At 43.4% G+C, this 13,502-nt stretch overlaps 1 protein-coding gene across 1 annotated transcript in view; it reads left to right on the top strand.

Moving 5' to 3' along the window:
• Window positions 1-952: 952 nt before the first annotated feature.
• The window catches only part of LOC130076557 (cadherin-related family member 1), a 20,901-nt gene continuing 8,351 nt past the window's right edge, over window positions 953-13,502 (top strand). Inside the window, exons 1-11 of the mRNA XM_056241676.1 lie at window positions 953-1,080; window positions 1,492-1,587; window positions 5,029-5,174; window positions 5,284-5,334; window positions 6,605-6,694; window positions 6,793-6,879; window positions 11,647-11,757; window positions 11,936-12,079; window positions 12,179-12,257; window positions 12,434-12,534; window positions 12,619-12,822. Of these exons, the coding sequence (XP_056097651.1) occupies window positions 1,029-1,080; window positions 1,492-1,587; window positions 5,029-5,174; window positions 5,284-5,334; window positions 6,605-6,694; window positions 6,793-6,879; window positions 11,647-11,757; window positions 11,936-12,079; window positions 12,179-12,257; window positions 12,434-12,534; window positions 12,619-12,822 (1,161 nt within the window). The 5' untranslated portion in view covers window positions 953-1,028. The remainder of the gene's footprint in view (window positions 1,081-1,491; window positions 1,588-5,028; window positions 5,175-5,283; window positions 5,335-6,604; window positions 6,695-6,792; window positions 6,880-11,646; window positions 11,758-11,935; window positions 12,080-12,178; window positions 12,258-12,433; window positions 12,535-12,618; window positions 12,823-13,502) is intronic.

Below are 13,502 nucleotides of genomic sequence, written 5' to 3'. Positions count from 1 at the left end.
ATAATTATAAATAATCTGTATTCATATGTATTAATCATGTTGATAACAACAATGTTGATATTTTTAAATAAAAAAAATATTGCATGTTAATCATGTAAATTTCCAGCACCTGTAATAGATGTCCAAATGAGGTCCAAAAAAATGACCCAGTTCAACGGTCAAATGATGAACGTCAACATGACGTCCAAGTTGGGTCATGGTTGGACGTCCAAATAGATGTCCAGAATTGGTCATGGACCGACGGACCCAATATAGACATGATCTGCACGTCCAGTGTTTAGTGGGAACACTTGTACACGTCGACCCACTGAAACTGCAGTCAGATCAAGTTGCATGGAGAAAGCTATCGGTGTGTTTAGAGGAAAGCTGAAGCGTTTCTGTTCTTCCTGCAACTCTGTATAGCGGAGCGATGCTGCGTGACGTGTGTGTGAACACACACCAAACCCTGCACCCTGGAATAGCTCAGTGCCAGATGTGCTTATCAGGAGCTGAAGCTAATGTTCATAGCAGAATGAGGATGTATTAAAGGTTCTGTCCTTCCATTTCACTTGGTTCTGATGTCAAAGAACAAACGTCCTTCTGAACCCGGATCTACTTCCAGCCGAGAGCAGGAGCTGCGGCCAACAACTGCAATGTTCAGTGGCACGTTTCTAAACTCCTGAATGAATAAACTAACCTGATACTTTCTTCTGTGTGTGTGTGTGCGTGCGTGCGTGTGTGTGTGTGTGTGCGTGCGTGTGCGTGTGTGCGTGCGTGTGTGTGTGTGTGTGCGTGCGTGTGTGTGTGTGCGTGCGTGCGTGCGTGTCTGTGTGTGTGTGTGTGTGTGTGTGCGTGCGTGCGTGCGTGTGTGTGTGTGTGTTGTTCCAGGTCTCAGGCATGAGCTGCAGTGAGTCACAGGATTACTGCGTCTGCTTCTCCTGCGCTCTCACACACACACACTCACTCTCACACACACACACACACGCGCGCGCACCTCTAAAGACGTCTTCAGATGGGCAGCGGCTGCTTCTTCACTCTCTCTCTACAGAATGAGGAATAAACAGACTTTACTTCTTCTCCTCTCTGTGTGTGTGTGTACGGGTGAGTGACTGTGTTTCTGAGAGACTAGTTTAATCAGGTTCAGATCTCTGAGAGTCTCAATAATCCTTTAAGTATAATGGACTAAGCAGAGCTACTGGGTTACTTGTCCTTTAATATACACCTTTAACTTTAAACATTACAATTTACAGTGGAACTATTGTATTATCTTTAGAGTAGTTATCTAAAATGCATGTAATTCTCACTTACTAAGACTGAGTTTCAGTAGAATTGTTCTGAATAGATTCTGTGTCCGTGATTCCTCTGAATTCTGTCAATCTAACAAAGACATCACAACCTACACTGTATTTCTTACTGCAGTCTCAGGTTTTTTGTGTAAACATCCTGATGTTCAACATTTGAAGTGTATTTCTGTGCTATTTGATGCTGAGTTTGAAGTTTCTGTGTTTTCAGGCAAATCTGATTTCGCACCGTATTTCTATGATAATGGATCTGGCAGCAACAACGGAAACATGGCGCTGTTCAGTATCGCTGAAGACACGGCTGTGGGTGAGTGTTCAAGCACACCTCTCTTCTGTGTTCTGTAGAGAAGAAGAACAGAGGAACCTCTAATACTGCACATGCACAGACCGACTGCAGGACCACAGAGATGAGATTAACCTCTGATCATGCTGAATTCATATTTGTGTGCAGAAATTAATCTCTCTAAATCATTTTCATGAAATCAGATAATTTAGCTCATTGTAATGCGACATGAGTGACAGTGGGTTTGGGGTTAGGGTCGTACTGTATGAACACATCTGGACTGGTTAGGGTTAGGGTCGTACTGTATGAACACATCTGGACTGGTTAGGGTTGTACTGTATGAACACATCTGGACTGGTTCGGGTTAGGGTCGTACTGTATGAACACATCTGGACTGGTTCGGGTTAGGGTCGTACTGTATGAACACATCTGGACTGGGTTAGGGTCGTACTGTATGAACACATCTGGACTGGTTAGGGTTAGGGTTGTACTGTATGAACACATCTGGACTGGTTAGGGTTAGGGTCGTACTGTATGAACACATCTGGACTGGGTTAGGGTCGTACTGTATGAACACATCTGGACTGGTTCGGGTTAGGGTCGTACTGTATAAACACATCTGGACTGGTTCGGGTTAGGGTCGTACTGTATGAACACATCTGGACTGGTTCGGGTTAGGGTCGTACTGTATGAACACATCTGGACTGGTTCGGGTTAGGGTCGTACTGTATGAACACATCTGGACTGGGTTAGGGTTAGGGTCGTACTGTATGAACACATCTGGACTGGGTTAGGGTTAGGGTCGTACTGTATGAACACATCTGGACTGGTTAGGGTTAGGGTCGTACTGTATGAACACATCTGGACTGGGTTAGGGTCGTACTGTATGAACACATATGGACTGGTTAGGGTTAGGGTCGTACTGTATGAACACATCTGGACTGGGTTAGGGTCGTACTGTATGAACACATCTGGACTGGTTCGGGTTAGGGTCGTACTGTATGAACACATCTGGACTGGTTAGGGTTAGGGTTGTACTGTATGAACACATCTGGACTGGGTTAGGGTCGTACTGTATGAACACATCTGGACTGGGTTAGGGTTGTACTGTATGAACACATCTGGACTGGGTTAGGGTCGTACTGTATGAACACATCTGGACTGGGTTAGGGTTGTACTGTATGAACACATCTGGACTGGTTAGGGTTAGGGTCGTACTGTATGAACACATCTGGACTGGGTTAGGGTTGTACTGTATGAACACATCTGGACTGGTTCGGGTTAGGGTCGTACTGTATGAACACATCTGGACTGGTTAGGGTTAGGGTTGTACTGTATGAACACATCTGGACTGGGTTAGGGTCGTACTGTATGAACACATCTGGACTGGGTTAGGGTTGTACTGTATGAACACATCTGGACTGGGTTAGGGTCGTACTGTATGAACACATCTGGACTGGGTTTGGGGTTAGGGTCGTACTGTATGAACACATCTGGACTGGTTCGGGTTAGGGTCGTACTGCATGAACACATCTGGACTGGGTTAGGGTCGTACTGTCTGAACACATCTGGACTGGTTCGGGTTAGGGTCGTACTGTATAAACACATCTGGACTGGTTCGGGTTAGGCTCGTACTGTATGAACACATCTGGACTGGTTCGGGTTAGGGTCGTACTGTATGAACACATCTGGACTGGTTCGGGTTAGGGTCGTACTGTATGAACACATCTGGACTGGGTTAGGGTTAGGGTCGTACTGTATGAACACATCTGGACTGGGTTAGGGTTAGGGTCGTACTGTATGAACACATCTGGACTGGGTTAGGGTTAGGGTCGTACTGTATGAACACATCTGGACTGGGTTAGGGTTAGGGTCGTACTGTATGAACACATCTGGACTGGGTTAGGGTCGTACTGTATGAACACATCTGGACTGGTTAGGGTTAGGGTTGTACTGTATGAACACATCTGGACTGGTTCGGGTTAGGGTCGTACTGTATGAACACATCTGGACTGGGTTAGGGTTGTACTGTATGAACACATCTGGACTGGGTTAGGGGTATGAACACATCTGGACTGGGTTAGGGTCGTACTGTATGAACACATCTGGACTGGTTAGGGTTAGGGTTGTACTGTATGAACACATCTGGACTGGTTCGGGTTAGGGTCGTACTGTATGAACACATCTGGACTGGTTAGGGTTGTACTGTATGAACACATCTGGACTGGGTTAGGGTCGTGCTGTATGAACACATCTGGACTGGGTTAGGGTCGTACTGTATGAACACATCTGGACTGGTTAGGGTTAGGGTTGTACTGTATGAACACATCTGGACTGGGTTAGGGTCGTACTGTATGAACACATCTGGACTGGTTAGGGTTAGGGTTGTACTGTATGAACACATCTGGACTGGGTTAGGGTCGTGCTGTATGAACACATCTGGACTGGGTTAGGGTTGTACTGTATGAACACATCTGGACTGGGTTAGGGTCGTACTGTATGAACACATCTGGACTGGGTTAGGGTTAGGGTCGTACTGTATGAACACATCTGGACTGGTTAGGGTTAGGGTTGTACTGTATGAACACATCTGGACTGGGTTAGGGTCGTGCTGTATGAACACATCTGGACTGGGTTAGGGTCGTACTGTATGAACACATCTGGACTGGTTAGGGTTAGGGTTGTACTGTATGAACACATCTGGACTGGGTTAGGGTCGTGCTGTATGAACACATCTGGACTGGGTTAGGGTTGTACTGTATGAACACATCTGGACTGGTTAGGGTTAGGGTTGTACTGTATGAACACATCTGGACTGGGTTAGGGTCGTGCTGTATGAACACATCTGGACTGGGTTAGGGTCGTACTGTATGAACACATCTGGACTGGTTAGGGTTAGGGTCGTACTGTATGAACACATCTGGACTGGTTAGGGTTAGGGTTGTACTGTATGAACACATCTGGACTGGGTTAGGGTCGTGCTGTATGAACACATCTGGACTGGGTTAGGGTCGTACTGTATGAACACATCTGGACTGGTTAGGGTTAGGGTTGTACTGTATGAACACATCTGGACTGGGTTAGGGTCGTGCTGTATGAACACATCTGGACTGGGTTAGGGTCGTACTGTATGAACACATCTGGACTGGTTAGGGTTAGGGTTGTACTGTATGAACACATCTGGACTGGGTTAGGGTCGTGCTGTATGAACACATCTGGACTGGGTTAGGGTTGTACTGTATGAACACATCTGGACTGGTTAGGGTTAGGGTTGTACTGTATGAACACATCTGGACTGGTTCGGGTTAGGGTCGCACTGTATGAACACATCTGGACTGGTTAGGGTTAGGGTCGTACTGTATGAACACATCTGGACTGGGTTAGGGTCGTACTGTATGAACACATCTGGACTGGGTTAGGGTTAGGGTCGTACTGTATGAACACATCTGGACTGGTTCTCCACAGGGACTCATGTGTACACGCTGAACGGCTCCGACCCAGAAGGGGAACCCGTGACCTACGGCGTGACCTTTGATAAGGGATCCAGAGAGTGTTTCAGCGTTGAGCCCAAATCAGGGAATGTGACGCTCGTGGAAAGTCTGGACAGAGAGGTGAGTGTGTGTGTCATTACAACGGCACAATATAAGGACATAAATCAGGAGGAATACCAGCTGAAGTCTGAGATTTGTGTTAATAATTAAACTTGTTTTGATTGTTCAGGTTCAGGATGAAATCGCCGCATGCGTGACCATCACAGATGGAAGAAACAAGGTGAAAAAACACCATTACAATAAGATTTAATTACAGGCTAACTTCTTAAAGTGGAAGCGTGTCATTGTTTGTATGTTCAGCTGTTAGTGGCGTGTCCGTTTCAGTCGCGGTCAGTCATTGGTCAGTTTAACTGTAAAGAGTGAAACACTGTCAGACGGACGCATCTGACCCGAAGAGGTGCATGTTGGGTAGAAATGCACAGACCGACGCATCTGACCTGAAGAGGTGCATGTTGGGTAGAAACTGGAGACGTCACAGTGACGAAAGATCAGCGATGACGACAGAGGTTTCACTAACCCATACTTTTATAAAAGTAAAAACTTTAATGTAATTTTAATGTTTATTAACATAAAACTGATAAAAATGACATTCTGATGCTGTATTAAGCAGTAGAGAAAGTTTTGAATGAAAAGTGTTGCTACATGTAAACGTCTAAAACAAACGTGTTTGTAAAAAGCTACAGTTAGTGCATGTAATCTCTCCATCTGCGATCGAGAACGCCACGAACGCCACGAACGCCACGAGCGCCACGCACGCCACGAACGCCACGAGCGCCACGCACGCCACGAACGCCACGAGCGCCACGAACGCCACGAGCGCCACGAACGCCACGAGCGCCACGAGCGCCACGAACGCCACGAACGCCACGAGCGCCACGAACGCCACGAACGCCACGCACGCCACGAGCGCCACGAACGCCACGAGCGCCACGAACGCCACGAGCGCCACGAACGCCACGAACGCCACGAACGGCACGAACGCCACGAGCGCCACGAACGCCACGCACGCCACGAGCGCCACGAACGCCACGAGCGCCACGAACGCCACGAACGCCACGAGCGCCACGAGCGCCACGAGCGCCACGAGCGCCACGAACGCCACGAACGCCACGAACGGCACGAAGCCACGAGCGCCACGAACGCCACGAACGCCACGCACGCCACGAGCGCCACGAACGCCACGAGCGCCACGAACGCCACGAACGCCACGAGCGCCACGAACACCACGAGCGCCACGAACGCCACGAACGCTTATTCTTATGCTTATGTTTATGTTTATGGTTATTCTTATGCTTATGCTTATGCTTATGTTTACGTTTGGATGTAGGAATGTTTGGTAAATAATCGTTCATTTAGGATTTTGTTCATTAATTATTATTTAGTCCCATAGTCCTCTGCATATTATTGTGTTTAATGTGCTTTAATGTACATTTTTGCCTGTGCATATCCAATTTTTCAGATCAAATTTACTTTATACCTCGTTTCTCCAGGTGGTAGAAAATGTACGAGTGTTTATCACAGATGTTAATGACGAAAAGCCTGAGTTTTTAAATCGACCCTTTATAGTGGATGTCCCTGAGGTAAGAGTGAAATCAGTTTATATATATATATATATATATATATATACATGTGTGTGTGTTATAAAACACAGTCCGCATGATTATGATCTGTGTTGAAGGACGTTCCCTCGGGCAGCAGCTTCTACAGAGTCCAGGCCGTCGACAGAGACATCGGCTCCGGGGGAAGTGTTTCCTACTTCCTGCAGGTGAAGATAAACTACTTCCTGTAGGTCAGGCTAAACTACTTCCTGTGGCGTCAGTGTCACCATAGACATAATAGAGAGTAGACGCGCTATCGACCGCTGCTGCCGACTGGCGCGGACGAGCAGTGGGGCCGCCGTCTTGGACCGGTCACCCGCTCCGCTCAGTGTAATCTGTTTGGCAGGTGCAATGAGCTGTCAGCGCATTTAATTAATCATATCTCACTGAATACCCAACTGATTTTCAGGCGGGGTTTTTTTGCTGCAAAGATCATTCATGTAGCTATGATACAGGACACATGGTACAAATACACAGAATACAACCAATAGTACAGTAATGTTAAATCTTACTTGTGAAAAGTAATCCCCCGAGCCCTATTTGCGATGGTCTGCCGATTTGAGCAGGAATATGCTGAATATGCTGAATATGCTGAATATGCTGCACAGTGCTCTGGCATCTGAACTGCTGCTACGCAACGCTATTAGGAGTATGACCGGTTAAAGATGGCGGCCGCATTTCTTGCGCCCAGCGGCCAATAGGGCGTCTAGCTCTATATTATGTCTATGAGTGTCACTCGAGTGTCACTCGTTCTCAGGGGAATGAGTTTAAAAGAATGACCACTGAGGATGAGATTCGACTCTGGGTCGAGGACAGTGTGGGACGCTGGCGAACAGACCTCGACACTAAAGTGCCATCAGAAACTGTTCTGCTACTGGATTAAATTTCAATTACATTTATGCAGGTTGAGGCTTAGCCTGGCTTACACACACACACACACACACACACACACACACACACACACACACACACACACACACACAAGTGTCTGGCCTCTAGTGCTGCTTTTCCAGAGGAAAAACTAGAAAACTCAATGTCTAGTATTCTTCTACTTTTTTAAACAACCCTCTTCATCATTCCTGATATAATTAGTGTACACTCAGCTTTTATGAGCTCAAATCAATAGAAAGACTAGAAGGAATATTTGTACTTTTACAAATCCACTTGTCACACAGGGCCGTTTACCACGACACTTCCACAGTGTCCGGTGTGTTCTGGGTTCTCGCTCGCATCGGTTTCTTTATGAATGAAAGAATTATATGTTTTGCTGTATCACCGGCATTCCAAACCATCTAATATAAAAGAAAACTGTGCAAACACTATTCACACAAATGACATTTTACATCATGAGTTCATGTACTAGCAACAATTAATGATCACCAAAATTCTCAATATGAGAACACACACAACACGACACGACACATACACTAAACTACACTACACATACACTAACACTACAGATACACTACTCATACACTACACATACACTACTCATAGACTACACATACACTACTCATACACTACACATACACTACTCATACACTACACATACACTACTCATACACTACACATACACTACTCATAGACTACACATACACTACTCATACACTACTCATACACTACACATACACTACACATACACTACTCATACACTACAGATACACTACACATACACTACTCATACACTACTCATAGACTACACATATACTACACATACACTACTCATACACTACAGATACACTACACATACACTACTCATACACTACACATAGACTACACATACACTACTCATACACTACACATATACTACACATACACTACTCATAGACTACACATACACTACTCATACACTACTCATACACTACACATACACTACTCATACACTACACATACACTACTCATACACTACACATAGACTACACATACACTACTCATACACTACACATATACTACACATACACTACTCATAGACTACACATACACTACTCATACACTACACATATACTACACATACACTACTCATAGACTACTCATACACTACTCATACACTACTCATAGACTACACATACACTACTCATACACTACTCATAGACTACTCATACACTACTCATACACTACTCATATACTACACATACACTACTCATAGACTACTCATACACTACTCATACACTACTCATAGACTACTCATAGACTACACATACACTACTCATACACTACTCATAGACTACTCATACACTACTCATACACTACACATATACTACACATACACTACTCATACACTACTCATACACTACACATACACTACACATACACTACTCATACACTACTCATACACTACAGATACACTACTCATACACTACACATACACTACTCATACACTACTCATACACTACTCATACACTACACATACACTACACATACACTACTCATACACTACTCATACACTACACATACACTACTCATACACTACTCATACACTACACATACACTACTCATAGACTACTCATACACTACTCATACACTACTCATAGACTACTCATACACTACTCATACACTACACATATACTACACATACACTACTCATACACTACACATACACTACTCATAGACTACACATACACTACTCATACACTACTCATACACTACACATACACTACACATACACTACTCATACACTACAGATACACTACACACACACTACTCATACACTACTCATACACTACACATACACTACTCATACACTACACATTCACTACACATACACTACACATACACTACTCATACACTACTCATACACTACTCATACACTACACATACACTACACATACACTACTCATACACTACACATACACTACACATACACTACTCATACACTACTCATACACTACACATACACTACACATACACTACACACACACTACTCATACACTACTCATACACTACACATACACTACACATACACTACTCATACACTACACATACACTACACATACACTACTCATACACTACACATACACTACTCACACACTACACATATACTACTCATACACTACACACACACTACTCATACACTACTCATACACTACACATACACTACTCATACACTACACATACACTACTCATACACTACAGATACACTACTCATACACTACACATACACTACACATACACTACTCATACACTACACATACACTACTCACACACTACACATACACTACTCATACACTACACACACACTACTCATACACTACTCATACACTACACATACACTACACATACACTACACATACACTACTCATACACTACACATACACTACTCATACACTACTCATAGACTACACATATACTACACATACACTACTCATACACTACAGATACACTACACATACACTACACATACACTACACATACACTACAGATACACTACACATACACTACACATACACTACACATACACTACACATAAACTACACATACACTACACATAAACTACACATACACTACACATACACTACACATACACTACTCATACACTACACATACACTACACATACACTACTCATAGACTACAGATACACTACTCATACACTACACATACACTACTCATACACTACTCATACACTACTCATACACTACACATACACTACACATACACTACTCATACACTACAGATACACTACTCATACACTACACATACACTACTCATACACTACACATACACTACTCATACACTACTCATACACTACACATACACTACTCATACACTACTCATACACTACTCATACACTACACATACACTACTCATACACTACTCATACACTACACATACACTACTCATACACTACACATACACTACACATACACTACACATACACTACTCATACACTACTCATACACTACTCATACACTACACATACACTACTCATACACTACAGATACACTACTCATACACTACACATACACTACACATACACTACACACACACTACTCATACACTACTCATACACTACTCATACACTACACATACACTACACATACACTACTCATACACTACAGATACACTACTCATACACTACTCATACACTACACATACACTACACATACACTACACATACACTACTCATACACTACTCATACACTACTCATACACTACACATACACTACACATACACTACTCATACACTACAGATACACTACTCATACACTACACATACACTACACATACACTACACATACACTACTCATACACTACAGATACACTACTCATACACTACACATACACTACTCCACCACACTACACATAAACTACACATACACTACACATACACTACACATAAACTACACATACACTACACATAAACTACACATAAACTACACATACACTACACATAAACTACACATACACTACTCATACACAGCAGCAGTCAGAATCTCTGCATGGTTAAAAATCTAGATGTTTGGATCTAAACAATGCAGAAAGTGCATCAGTGTTGCTCTGAGAAACCAGATTCTTCATCATGCGTACTTCACAATCATATTGTGTCACCTGTGTCACGTTCATCATCACTGTCACCTGAGTTCTCCCTCGTTACCATGGTTTCTAATTAGTTTGGCACCTGTTCCCTGTTCTGCTGGTTTTCTCAGTTCTGTGTCCTGCATTAATAGCGGTAGTGGTTATAGCTCTGTGTGTTCATTAAAGCCTCTTGTAAATAGTTTATTCTGCGTCACACATCTCGTTCTTGTTGGATTATCTACACGCACACCGTGACAAGCAGCTTGTAGTGGCGGTTCAGTGTGTGCCATTTGAGTTTTAGTCATCTGTCGGAACAGATTGGTCTGAAACGGTTGAGTTTAACACAAACTGACTGTAATCTTGAGAGACTTGTTATATATTTCAGGAAAGAAATCTTCATCAGTTGTCGTTTCGTTTGCAGTCCAGCAGTAAGTTCACCATCGACGGTCACAGTGGCGTTCTGCGCATCAGACCTGGTGAATCGCTGGATTACGAACTCGCCAGGACTCATTTTGTCACTGTTGTTGCAAAGGTGAGCAGGAAAACCCTGGTTTGGGGTGTTTGCTTTGATCTTTCATAAATGCCTTTATGTTGTAAAAATGAAGTTCAAAGATGAGAAGAATTTCCTCGGAACGTCGTTTCCCATGTGGCCATTGAACTGAGTAAGTATCCGATCATCTGTCTGTTTCTGTGCTGTGTGTCTGTCTCAGGATGGAGGAGGCAAATATCATGGGAAATACCAGGTTATGACCTCGACAGCCATCGTAACCATCAATGTCCTTGATATCCAGGATTCTCCTCCAGTGTTTGTTGGGACTCCGTATTTTGGATTTGTCTATGAAGTCTCTGTACCAGTAAGTATGACACTATTTCATATATACATATATATATTTCTACAATCCTCCCTGAGCTTTAATGACAATGTTCTGTCTTTTTGTCTGTGTTGTGTCCAGGGTTCAGAGATATTCACTGTTTTTGCCAAAGATGGGGACCAGAACAGCCCCAATCCCGTCCATTATTCCGTTCTCAGTGGTCAGCTGCGTTTACTGCTTCAGTGCTGAACATCTGCATTCATGTTATCTAGTTCAATTTATCTACCAATTACTGTCTTAATAATGTTAGAGTGTGCTAAACATAGTTTCAGTAATACTTTGAAAGTTCATCTAAATCTATCGTACGCCGTCTGTGTCTTCTTCTGTTGGCCAAAGGCAGCGACGGCTTCTTCATCATCAACAGCACCAGTGGGAGTATCAGCCTGACATCATTTCCAGTACAGCTGAGGAATGAGTTATACGAGTTAAAAGTCAAGGTTGGCTGTAGTTATAATATGAATATCAGTAAAGATTGAGTAGTATTCATGCATGACACAACCCTTTCTTCATGTTAAACCAAGGCTTCAGAGGTTGGACCTGACAGTGGGTTTGTTGACTTCTCCGTGACCACAGTCACGATTCGTGTGGTGGACCTGAACAACCACCCGCCCACCTTCTACGGCGAGAGCGGGCCCCAGAGCCGCTTCGAGCTGACCATGTACGAACACCCGCCGGAGGGAGAGATTCTCCGAGGCCTGAAGATCACGGTCAACGACTCGGACCAGGTGCAGCAGTCGACACTAAACACCAGTTGCACTCAGTAGGGGTCGCAGCCATTCACTGCGAGAGACGAACATGCCCTTCACGTGGAGAACGTCCCTGAATACCAATCTACATTCTGAGAATATATACAGAGCTGTGAATCAGGGCTGCAACTGACGATTACTCTGATAATCAATTAGTTGGCCGATTCTTTCAAATTGTCCTTCAAACAAACGTGCCAACTGAACGCTATGAAAACATGGAGCTATAAAGCATAAGGGCAGTTTAAATCCCTACATTGAAAAAGAAGATAATAATTAAGATAATAAAGAAAAGAAAAACACAAACTCATTGTTAAGAGATAAGAGGAATGTTCTGCAGGAACACACACTTTCCCTCTGGACACAGTAACCTGTTACTGCCTTTTCTTTATCCTCTACATGTATGAAACGTCTTACATTTTTATTCAATTACACACTATCATCACTTTACAGTTACCGCTCTCATAAAATACTTGAATTACGTGTTAACTTTTAAACCTAAATTTAACGTCCAACAACAGATATTTCAGCAAAAGTAATATTTTATGCGCTGAATATGAATTGTCTTCCTCTGTAATGGCGTTACATTAGGTTGTAATGATGTTTCATCAGTTTGACTCATTCAGTGAATGGAAATACTTACAGAGAAGGATTTATAACCG

The sequence above is a fragment of the Rhinichthys klamathensis genome, unplaced genomic scaffold (genome assembly GCF_029890125.1).
Source record: "Rhinichthys klamathensis goyatoka isolate OS25496 unplaced genomic scaffold, OSU_Roscu_1.1 h1tg000661l_1, whole genome shotgun sequence".
NCBI classification, from domain to species: Eukaryota; Metazoa; Chordata; class Actinopteri; order Cypriniformes; family Leuciscidae; genus Rhinichthys; species Rhinichthys klamathensis.
This window is presented reverse-complemented; position numbering and strand designations above follow the sequence as displayed.